We start from the raw sequence: 12379 nt of genomic DNA, 5'->3' as shown, positions 1-12379 counted from the left end.
ACTGAAGAACACAGTAAGCTAAGTTAGGAAGTGTTCAGTTATACCAATGTTTTGAGAGGAAGCCTCTTGTGACTCAAGCCAGACAATGATTATTGCATAATCATTAAGTCATACAAATCTTAAAGTTCTTGATAGTGACTGAGATGGATGGCAATCCAAATTCTCATATACGTGTAACCTTAAGAGAAATGACCTAGGAATTACTTAATATTCTTCCCTCCCCCCACCCTTAAAAGGAGACTATGTAAATAAGTTACCTTTTTTGCTTGCTTTAAAGAGTTTCTGTCCTTGACTCTGCCTTTATTGTCCATCTGGATCCTCTGTTCTCATACATTTTTGAGGTTATGCTTTTCTGACTTCCTAGTTGACCCATTTTGGTTCACCTGTAACTCACCTGAAAAACCTTTCTGAGATTGTCTTTGAATTGATATAGGTAAGAGGAATTTTAGATAATATTGCCTGTTAAAAAGATAGGCTGGAGCAGGGAATATTAGCCATCATATCTATGCTCTTAGAAGAATGAAAGTACCGTGTTTGATCAGTTCTTCAGTGATTCATGTAAGTGGTCAGTAGATCAAAGGGACAGATTACAAGTGATCTTTCCTAAAACTGCACAAAGAAAAAACCAGACACTTTCAGAAATCCTTAATACACTCTGCCTTGGAAAAGCTTGCCAAATATATGTTGAAAAAAACCTGAATTAGTTTTTCATATCATAAAAGTTATAATTTTAAATTAATTAGCTCTCAATTTTAATTGACAGGTAATTTTACCTTTTATACATGTACTTTGTAAAATCTATACAAGTATCAAAAAATATAACTTCTTATTCACCTGACAGATTAAAATCAAACACTCTTATTTTTATGGTGATGTAAATAAGTTTAAAGCAGATTTCTAATTTATCAGTTTAGATCACTAAAAACTGATGAAATGACTGATGTAATCTGAAACAGGACTCATTCATTTTAGTTGCAGAAGAGTAAAAACTGATGAGATGATGGGCTTATTTAATTTGAAACAGGAGTCATTCATTTTAGTTGGTAAGAGTCAGCTCATACTATCATTACTATAAGGTTGAGTCAGATCAAACTGGGTATTAGCTATCCTCGTATATAATCATTTATAGAGAGAAGTTATCAGGTAGTTACTTCTGCGGTTCTAAATACCATTTTGGGGTGTCTGGAAAATACCTTAGAAACCAGTCTGAAGACTTAAGCCAGTTATCAACTTATTTCCACCTATTTATTTAATCTGGAGCTATTATGTGGGCCCATAAAGTGACTGTCAATTATGATTTTCATTTTGCTATTTTTGCAACTATTTCTTGAATCAACTCTAACTCATTCTCTGCTTTTATCAATAAAAAATTTTTAAGTCTTTTAATTAGTGTAAACGTTCACATATTTAATAGTACCTTTAAAATAAGCATTACTACATTTAAAATGGTTCCAAACAAATCTATAAATGGTAATATAAATTAAAAAATAAAAACTTAAAGTAAATAAATTTAACGTTAGCTATGGTATAAATAATGGTAAATGTAAGTGTACCTTTGAGTTATTAAAATGTCTTTTTAAAAAAGGACAGCATATTACCGGAACATTAGAAACCACAGCCACGATTCTCAAACTTCACCAATTGCCATTTGACATTATTTTGGCCACTGCATTCTTCCATGAGTAAATTAATGCTACAATTTCCAGAATTAAGTCCCAAGTCTTTTTCAATAGCTCTTAAATTCTTTTCACACTCAGTGTTGAATACATGGCTTTTTTCAAATGAATAAAACAAGTGCATTTAAATTAGAGATCCATTTTGCGCAGACTCATTCGACTGAAGGAATCTCTGGAGAGAAAATGAAAGAATATGAGTAAACAATTTTTATATAATCGTCTAAAATGTTCATATGCTTTCGGCCAGATATCTCAAAGTTTTGCCACCAAAAGCTTATTAACTTTAAAACTTTTGCAAGCAAAGCTCTTCACTTTCAAGTTACATGCTCATCCTACACACTACTGCTCTATATATTCTAACTTGTAGACTTCTCGATAGATTTGAAGTGTCACTGTCCAGGTCCATTGATCATTTATTCATTTGTCCAATAAATGTATTAGATATCTGATTAAACAGGTACTAAGGGGTAATGGGAGAGATTTCAGGAAATTTACTTGAGGTTAAAAGGCAGAACAGGTATTTTATTTAAAATAATAAACTCTAAGCCTTAAATCAGTGGTTCTCAAGTTTTGGGCATTTAGGTCCTTTATACACTTAAAATTGAGGACCCCAAGGAAGCTTTTGTTTATGTGGATTATTTACTGATAATTATAATGATAGAAACTAAAACTAAGATTATTTTAAAGTCATAAACCCTTAGTACATTACTATAAATAGGATTTTCTATTAAAATTTGCAATAAATTTTAGAAGAGTTTAAATTTAGAAAATTACTTTTTAAATAATTTTTAAATTTAAATATTTGAAAATAATTTTAAAAAATTTTTAAGTAAATTTGGAAGATAATTTTGCTTATCTTTCCTGACATTAATGTTAATGTCTTAAGATTTACAATCTCTAGGAAAGGAGAGGACAGATACAAAGAGATTGTATTCAGCTTTCAATCTCCAAACTTGGTTTTGGTGGGGTTTTTTTTGGGGGGGGGGGGCGGAAATAGCAGTCTTGGAAGATAGTTAATCAGAAAAAGTATTTTCTAAACTCAAAAAAACTGCCTGCAAATACTAAAAACTAAAGCTTGGAGGAATAACCATCATAGAAGAAGGCACAATTCAGGATACTGGTGTAAGGGAAGCTTCCTTCAGACAGAAACAATACAGTCTTTCCACTAAAAGGAGTTTGAGAAATTTGATGGAAGAGAGACTAGCATTAGGACACCTCACTATTTCAGGGACCCAGCACTCTATCCCAGGACCTTTGACCAATGAATATAAGACTGGTGAAGGTAGGTAGAGGCAAGAAGTAGTCAGACATTCCAAAAAGACTACAGAGGAAGCCAAAAGTGGAGGGGACTAGTGTTGCTTCTCAACAAGAGTTTCAAGAGGAAACCACCTAGGGTGTCTTGCATCATTGTAAGAATAAAGTGAAGTGAAGTCGCTCAGTCATGTCCGACTCTGCGACTCCATGGACTGTAGCCCACCAGGCTCCTCCATCCATGGAATTTTCTAAAACAGGCCTTTTGGTCTCCTGTTCCTGTACATGGTCTGTCTACATGTTCCCTGCAGGGGACATGACATACAGCATGCATTTGGTATACATTTTCAAAGGTTTGGAAGTACACAAACATCCTATCACTGAAGAACAGGGAATATTACCAGATAATCAAATAGCCAGCTTAATTTTCTTATGTATCAATAGTATACATGCTGTTTATATACGCAACTTCAAATGCCTTCCAAATATTTGGTCAAATAAGTATAATTTAACAGCTTCACTGTTATAATTTTTTTAAAAGGAGGTGGTAAGATATTGGTGCCACAATAATTCAAGAGATGTACGTACATTTTGATTTAAAAATGCAAAGAATGCAGTTTACTTTTAGCAGTTATCATGCCCTGTCCAGAATTCAGGGGTTAAAAGTAAAAATATTAAGAGCTGTCTTTGGAACTTTACATGCCATTTAATTTCCACAACAACCTCTTCAAGGCAAGTATTTTACAGAGGTGTCTAAAATTAGATTAAATTATCTACTCAAATTAGGATCAGTTGTAGAAAATTCCAAGTTACTTCCACTTCTAATTTTGTCACACTGAGAAAATAAAGGAAAATAGTGAAGCTTTCTTGATACTCAGTGCAGTTAGCTGTTTTGATCCAAATCTAGAAGGACATATTATATACTATTTACTGTCAGGGATAATGGAAATGAATACCTGGCTTCAGTATATTCTAGCAAATTCTCTCAACAGAAATACCAGAAACTTTGACAGGACATTAAAAGAAACAGCTTTAGGAGATAAAACGTGTGGTGTCCTGGTTAGTATGAGAACTTGACTTTATTATTCTCTTTATCACAGACTTTTTATCTGGTAGGCTGCATTAGGTATAGCTGATAGCTTACTAAACTTGTTAGGTTTCAGAAGACATCATATTTGAAGCCATTTAATACAAGGTAAACAAATTCGCTATTAAATAATTCAAGTGGATTTCATTTTTCTGAAGATACAAAATAACAGAAAGAAACATGCATACCTGTGGCAGGTAACAGGTAATACTGCCTTGTATAACTGAGGGATCTTTCTGTTTATCAGAGGCTGTAGGGCCTCTTTAAGGCGATGATAATTTCTCTCCAGTTCCCTTTGATACTCCTTTTGATCTGGCCCAATTAAGCTCTTATTTTTCCTTAAGGCATCTTCACACCTAGGGGAAACAGTGTGTCATCAAAAGATTTCTTTTGACATCGTTAGAAGGCTTACTGCTATATATATATATATATATACACACACATATATGTATATATACATATATACTGCTATATATATATGTATACATATATATATATATATATATGTAGCCACCATGATGAGGGCATTCAGTTTTTCTGTTGTATGTTAAACATCCTCTCCTGCAATTAGGTTTAAGGTAGGGAAGCGAGGCTCAACAGAGTTTCTTTAAAATCTAACTTCCACTTCCAATTTTCACAATTGAAAATTATGTATTTTTTAATATTAAATCTGATACCCCTTCCCCCCACACACATATCACCACTAGACTATAAGTTCTTTGAGGTATATAACCATACTCATTTATTCAGTGGCATCTGGCACAGTGGTTTGCCTGTACTCAAATAGAAGTTTCTTAAATTAATAGATGGGCTTCCTTGGTGGTTCAGTGGTAAAGAGTCCGCCTGCCAATGCAGGAGATGTGAGTTCAACACCTAGGTCGGGAAGATTCCCTGGAGAAGGAAACGGCAACTCACTACAATATTCTTGACTGGGAAATCCACGGTACACAGGAGCCAGGCATGCTATATAGTCCATGGGGTCACAAAAGAGTAGGTCATGACTTATAATGAAACAAACAAAAATTGAATAGATTGAGATTGCTTATTCAATTCAGATATTTAAGAAAAACTATCTGGACTCCAGCAGATAAATGGAAAAAGTATGTTTAAAAAAGTATACATATCAATGTTTGTAGAATGCAGCTAAAGTGATACTTAGAGGAAAATGTATAGCCTTAAATGCTTATACTAAGGAAAGAAGGCTAAAACTGAAGAGCTAACCAGCAATTTGAAAAGAATAAACTCTAAGGAAGAAAATAAAATTTTAAAGTATGATAACTCTATATTTAAAAAAATGCAGAAGTTGGTTGTTTGAAAAATCTTAAAGAATAGACTAAACTCTGGCAAGAATAAATGAGAGAAGGCCAGGTATCCTCTTCTAGAAATGAAAAATGAGACATCAAATATAGCAGAAGTTTATAAAGGCACAGAGGATATTAGGTACAATTTAATGTAAGTAAATATGAAATTCTATTTTTCTAGAGTTACCAAAACACTCAAGTAAAAATATGAATAATCCAAAAACCATTAAATACATCAAATCAGTCAAATCACAAATTTACCCACAGAGAAAACACAAACAGGCAAATTCTACTTAACAGTCTAAGGATAGATAATCCCACTGTAGCATGACAATTCTGAACATATAAAAAACTATTCTAGAGTATAGGAGGAATAAAGAACTATTCCTGAGAAGAGTTTCAAACTCACTTTTCAAGGTTGGGATATCAAAACTTAATGGGGGCTATAAGAAACAACTTGTAATTCAATCCCATCCATGAAAACAGTTGCAAAACTCCCAAACAAAATAATAACTGTCTAATACTATATTACATCCCTACTCCCTACACACAACCCACTTGATAAAATTTTAAAATACCGTCATGACAAACTTGTAGCATAACTACAAACTAGTGGGAACTTGTTTCACCTAATTAAAAATATCTACAAAATACATGAAGAAAATATTATACTTAATGATGAAAAAATTTCTTTTAGATCAGAAATAAGAAAATGATGCCCTCTATCATTATTCCTATTCAGCATAGTTTATTAGAGATCCTAAACAGTACAGTAAGAAAAAGATTCTACATATAAATTATTAGAATTAACAAGTGAATTTGGCAATATTGTCATGTAAAGCATGTAAAAATAAATTGTATTTCTGTATGCCAGCAAATAGAAAATAAATTTTTAAAAAATATATTTATTTGGCTGTGTTGAGTCTTAATTGTGGCACATGGGCTAGGTTGCCCGGCAGCAACTGGAATTCTCCCAGACCAGGGATCAAACCCATAGCCCCTGCTTTGCAAGGCAGATTCTTTACTACTGGGCCTCCAGGGAAGTCCCCCAAAATGTAATTTAAAAAAATACCATTAACAAAAGTATAAAAATATCAAGTACCAAGAATAAGTGAAAAGATCAAGTGTCTACAGAAAACTTTTAGAAAAACATTTAGAGGATATAAGTAAATGGAGAAATAGACCATATTCATAGACCGGAAGAGTTAATTCTCTTTCCTTGAATAAAATGTGAGAGGAATTGGTCTCTCATATATAAAAGTTTCTAATAAAGCTGCAGTAATTAAGACAGCGTATTAGTCAAAGAGATAAATAAAACAATGGAAGAAAAAAATCCTAGAAACTGATGCACACAAAGTGATCACTTGATGTATTAACAGTGCAAAGCAGTGGAGAAAGGGTAATCTTTGAAATAAGTGGTGCCAGGTCAACTGCACAACCATATGGGAACAGAAATCTGACTGCTATCTCACGTCATATTCAGTTATCAGTAGGGGCAAAAATCAAACTGGCCCCCACCTTGAATCATATGCAAAAATCAATGGAAAGAATTGTTTTTAAAAGTAAAAAGGCCTTTTTTGCCTTCTTCCCCTTTTGTTTGGGCTATACTCAATTTGAGAGATACTATTATATAGATGTTAAGGAAGTCAACATACTCTGACCTTGGGTAAAAAATTTCTTAAGACACAAAAAGCAACAGTCCTAACAAGAAAGATTGAATTATTTTGCAATATTAAATTTAACGACGTGTTTATTAAAAAAAAAAGTGCTAAGCCCCAAGTTCAGAAAAGATGTCTGTGATACAAATGATAAAGGATTACTTTTCCAGTATGTAAATACCCTTAGAAATCAGTAAGGAAAAGAATTCAATAGGAAAATGGCAAATAAGAAACAGAACTTTGAACATTACAGAGAGGAAAGAGAAATAGCTAATAAACACATGACAAGACATTCAACCTCACTGGTAATCAAGGAAAAGCAAAGTTAAACTATAATTACATATTATTTCATATCCACTAGATTGGCAAAAATTAGGTTGTCAGATAATATCAAATACTGGGGAGGTTACACTACAATAGGAACTCTCCCAAACATTAGTGGTGAGAATTTAAATCTGGCTTACGCACTTTGGAAAAAGATGTGGTATTATCTGGTTGAAGTTGAACCTATGGATATGCCATGATTTATTTACTCTTCTGCTGATGGATATCTTGGTTGTCTCCTGGTTTTGTGTTCTGTTGTCGTTTTTTAGCTATAAAGAATACTATTCAACTATTTCTTTAACTACTTCTGGATGTACAAGAGATATTTCTAGGGCTTATATACCTGAGTATGTAAAGAGTAACTACAAAAAAAAAACGTTTATTGTTTTTAGGAATAAAATAATGCAAACTGAAGTACCATTTAAATTGGTTAACAAGAGACACCGTATTTAAATAGCATTACATAAAGTAAGGCGTACTGCAACTAGCAGTACATTTGCATTCTTGGCATTATTACTACTTAGAACTTTTTGGAACAGATTACATATTAGGAGCCAACAAAAATGCTCATGTACTTTGGCTCAGTAATCTTGAGCTTAATACTTTAATTTGGCAAAAGAAAAAAAAATACACTTCATTACTATACCACACTTAAATTCAACTTAAATTCAGATATTTATATTTCAGATTCTTTACCGACTAAGCTACAAGGGAAGATTATATGTAAGAGTGTGTATATGTCAGTCACAACAGAAGTCAGTCAAAAGGAAGCTTGCTTTCTTTACTCTGGTCGTTCATCTTCAACATACATTAGGAACCATGTTTTCTATAACCAAACCCATAAGGTCATCTAGCTCAATAATCAGATCATAAAACCCCAGACTTCCAATGAAGCTATCTGAAGTTTTTAAAAAGATGTTTACCATGTTCATGCAGGAGAAGCTGATAACAATTAATGACAGCTATTGCAGTGAGAATAAAATACTGTCTTGAGAGACTTGAACAAGTTAGCATTCCTCATACTTTCCTGATGACAAAGGTGCTGTAATGTGAAATTACTGCTACCCAAATAAACCCTTTCAGTGAATGATTTGATAAGAGAAACCACAGTTCATAATATGATAAGAGAAACCAGAATAGGAAATCAAAGACTGGCTTCTGACTATGGTTCTGATGCTGCTTTGTTAGTTAACAAGTCATCTACTTAATGGTACTTAGTCTATTTCCACCAGTGTTTGACTACTTGTCTTCAGAGACTCTACAGTTCCAGCTTCACTATGCATCTTTCTCAGAACAGATTCTAAACTTTGCTCATGCTGAGTTTTTTGTTTTTAGTATATCCCTCCCCTCTTTTCTGACTGAAAAACTAATATTCATTTTTCAAGGTCCATTGTTTTTGCTGTTCAGTTGCTCAGTTGTGTCTGACTCTTTGCGACCCCATGGACTGCAGCATGCCAGGCTTCCCTCTCCTTCACCATCTCCCGGAGCTTGCTCAAACTCATGTCCATTGAGTTGGTGATGCCATCCAACCATCTCATCCTCTGCCGCCCCCATCTCCTCCTGCCCTCTATCCTTCCCAGCATCAGGGTCTTCTCCAATGAGTTGGTTCTTTGCATTAAGTGGTCAAACTATGGAATCTTCAGCGTCAGTCGTTCCAATGAATAATCAGGGTTGATGTCCTTTAGGGTGGACTGGTTTGATCTCCTTGCAGTCTAAGGGACTCTCCAGAGTCTTCCCCAATACCACCATTCAAAGGCATCAATTTTTTGGCATTCAGCCTTCTTTATGGTCCAACTCCCACATCCATACATGAACACCACAGCTTTGACTATATGGACGTTTGTTGGCAAAGTAATGTCTCTGCTTCTTAACAGGCTGTCTAGGTTGGTCATATTCTTCCAAGGAGCAAGCGTCTTTTAATTTCATGGCTGCAGTCATCATCCACAGTGATTTTTGAGCCCAAGAAAATCAAGTATGTCACTATTTTCATTGTTTCCCCACCCATTTGCCATGAAGTGATGGGAATGGATACCATGATCTTTGTGTTTTGAATGTTGAGTTTTAAGTCAGCTTTTTCACTCTCCTCTTTCACTGTCATCAAGAGGCTCTTTAGTTCCTCTTCACTTCCTGCCATAAGAGTGGTGTCATCTGCATATCTGAGGTGATTGATATTTCTCCCAGCAATCTTGATTCCAGACTGTGACTCATCCAGCCCAGCATGACCAACCTAGATAGCATATTCAAAAGCACAGACATTACTTTGCCAACTAAGGTCCATCTAGTCAAGGCTATGTTTTTTCCTGTGGTCATGTATGGATGTGAGGGTTGGACTGTGAAGAAGGCTGAGTGCCGAAGAATTGGTGCTTTTGAACTGTGGTGTTGGAGAAGACTCTTGAGAGTCCCTTGGACTGCAAGGAGATCCAACCAGTCCATTCTGAAGGAGATCAACCCTGGGATTTCTTTGGAAGGAATGATGCTAAAGCTGAAACTCCAGTACTTTGGCCACCTCATGTGAAGAGCTGACTCACTGGAAAAGACTGTGATGCTGGGAGGGATTGGGGGCAGGAGGAGAAGGGGACGACAGAGGATAAGATGACTGGATAGCATCACGGACTCGATGGACGTGAGTCTGAGTGAACTCCGGGAGTTGGTGATGGACAGGGAGGCCTGGCGTGCTGCAATTCATGGGGTCACAAAGAGTCGGACATGACTGAGCGACTGAACTGAACTCTGCATAAAAGTTAAATAAGAATGGTGACTATACACAGCTTTGACATACTCCTTTCCCAATTTGGAACCAGCCTGTTGTTCCATGTTCAGTTCTAACTGTTGTCTTGACCTGCATACAGTTTTCTTAGGAGGCAGGTAAGGCAGCCTAGTATTCCCATCTCTTTAAGAATTTTCTACAGTTTGTGATCCTCACAGTCAAAGGCTTCAATGTAGTCAATGAAGCAGAAGTAGATGTTTTTCTGGAATCTCTTGCTTTTTCTATGATCCAACGGATGTTGGCAATTTGATCTCTGGTTTCTCTGCCTTTTCTAAATCCAGCTTGAACATCTGGAAGTTCTTGGTTCATGTGCTGTTGAAGCCTAGCTTGGAGGATTTTGAGCATTACCTTACCACCATGCGAAAAAAGACAATGGTACGGTAGTTTGAACATTTTTTGGCATTGCCCTTCTGTGAGATTGGAATGAAAACTGACCTTTCCCAGTCCTGTGGGCACTCTGAATTTTCCAAATTTGCTGGCATATTGAGTGCAGCACTTTCACAGTGTCATCTTTCAGGATTAAAAATAGCTCAAGTGGAATTCCATCACCTCCACTAGCTTTGTTCATAGTGATGCGTCCTAAGACCCACTTGACTTCACACTCCAAGATGTCTGGTTCTAGGTGAGTGATCACACCATTGCGGTTATCCCAGTCATTGAGATCTTTTTTTGTACTGTTCTTCTGTGCATTCTTGCCACATCTTCTTAATATTTATGCTTCTGTTAGGTCCATACTGTTTCTGTCCTTTATTGTGCCCATCTTTGCATGAAATGCTTCCTTGGTATCTCTAATTTTCAAGGTCCATATATGATGTTAGGAGACGGGCATGGCAATCCACTCCAGTATTCTCGCCTGGACAATTGCATGAATAGAGGAGCCCATCGGGCTACAGTCCATGGGGTCGCGATGAGTTAGATACAACAGCAACATTTAATACTTTGTACTCTGTACTTCTGTTTATGATGTTAATTCCTATGTGAAATATTCCGACATCACCATGTAAAATGATCATTCCCTCTTTTGTGCTCATCGTGTGAGTGAAGCAGCAATCAGTATCAAGCTGTTGATTCTTTTTCCCTGTTGTTTCAAAGTTTTGCAGTTACTGAACACCTATTTATTATGCACCAAATATTATTTGTGACGAAAAGAGGTAACAGCAGGCCTGAGGTTGCTCTCCTAAGAAGGCCTATTTGTAAGGCTGGCCCCGGGTTACAGTCTGGGAATCCGGATTTGGGAAGGGTTCCTATCATATGCAGAAAGAGTGGTTCACTCTGCCTGAACATTTTATAAAAACACTATAGTTTCTGCTAAATACCAGCTTTCCTTTTGGGAGTCTGGTATTTTGGTAACTGTCAGGGAGAAGGTACCTACATGACTCAGTTCAGTTCAGTTCAGTCGCTCAGTCGTGTCTTGACTCTTTGTGACCCCATGAATCGCAGCATGCCAGGCCTCCCTGTCCATCACCAACTCCTGGAGTTTACCCAAACTCATGTCTGCTGAGTCGGTGATGCCATCCAGCCATCTCATCCTCTGTCGTCCCCTTCTCCTCCTGCCCCCAATCCCTCCCAGCATCAGGGTCTTTTCCAATGAGTCAACTCTTCGCATGAGGTGGCCAAAGTATTGGAGTTTCAGCTTCAGCATCAGTCCTTCCAATGAACACCCAGGACTGATCTCCTTTAGGATGGACTGGTTGGATCTCCTTGCAGTCCAAGGGACTCTCAAGAGTCTTCTCCAACACCACACTTCAAAAGCATCAATTCTTTGGCGCTCAGCTTTCTTCACAGTCCAACTCTCACATCCATACATGACCACTGGAAAAACCGTAGCCTTGACTAGACGGACCTTTGTTGGCAAATTAATGTCTCTGCTTTTGAATATGCTATCTAGGTTGGTCATAACTTTCCTTCCAAGGAATAAGCATCTTTTAATTTCATGGCTGCAATCACCATCTGCAGTGATTTTGGACTAGCCCTCAACAAAAAGCCTGGTTGGCACCTCAGTCTCTACTGAGCTCCCGGGTGGACATGATTTCCCACGTGCTGCCATGATTCTTTGCTGAACAATCAGCATCTCTATGTGACCAACCTCGGAGAGGACCCATGGAAGCCTATGCCTGGTTTCCTCCAGACTTTACCCCGTGCCCCTTCCCTTTGCTAATTTTACTTTCTACTCTTTCATTGTTAACAAACCATAGCCACGTATATGACTATATGCTGTCCACTGAGCCCTCCTAGCAAATCATCCCATCTGGGGGTGTTTTGGGAGGCCCCAATTCATCCAAGTATTATTTCATCTAATTGGCACAATCTCCCTG

General features: G+C 36.6%; 1 protein-coding gene across 1 annotated transcript in view; it reads right to left on the bottom strand.

Moving 5' to 3' along the window:
* Positions 1-1719: 1719 nt before the first annotated feature.
* DOCK7 (dedicator of cytokinesis 7) overlaps positions 1720-12379 on the bottom strand; it is a 158788-nt gene continuing 148128 nt past the window's right edge. The window contains exons 49-50 of the mRNA XM_052638059.1: positions 4203-4370; positions 1720-1848 (exon numbers count right to left, since the gene is read on the bottom strand). Of these exons, the coding sequence (XP_052494019.1) occupies positions 1806-1848; positions 4203-4370 (211 nt within the window). The 3' untranslated portion in view covers positions 1720-1805. The remainder of the gene's footprint in view (positions 1849-4202; positions 4371-12379) is intronic.

This window comes from Budorcas taxicolor, chromosome 3 (genome assembly GCF_023091745.1).
Source record: "Budorcas taxicolor isolate Tak-1 chromosome 3, Takin1.1, whole genome shotgun sequence".
In the NCBI taxonomy this organism is placed as follows: Eukaryota; Metazoa; Chordata; class Mammalia; order Artiodactyla; family Bovidae; genus Budorcas; species Budorcas taxicolor.
The sequence above is the reverse complement of the archived record's forward strand: the minus strand, read 5'-3'. Positions and strand labels throughout refer to the sequence as shown.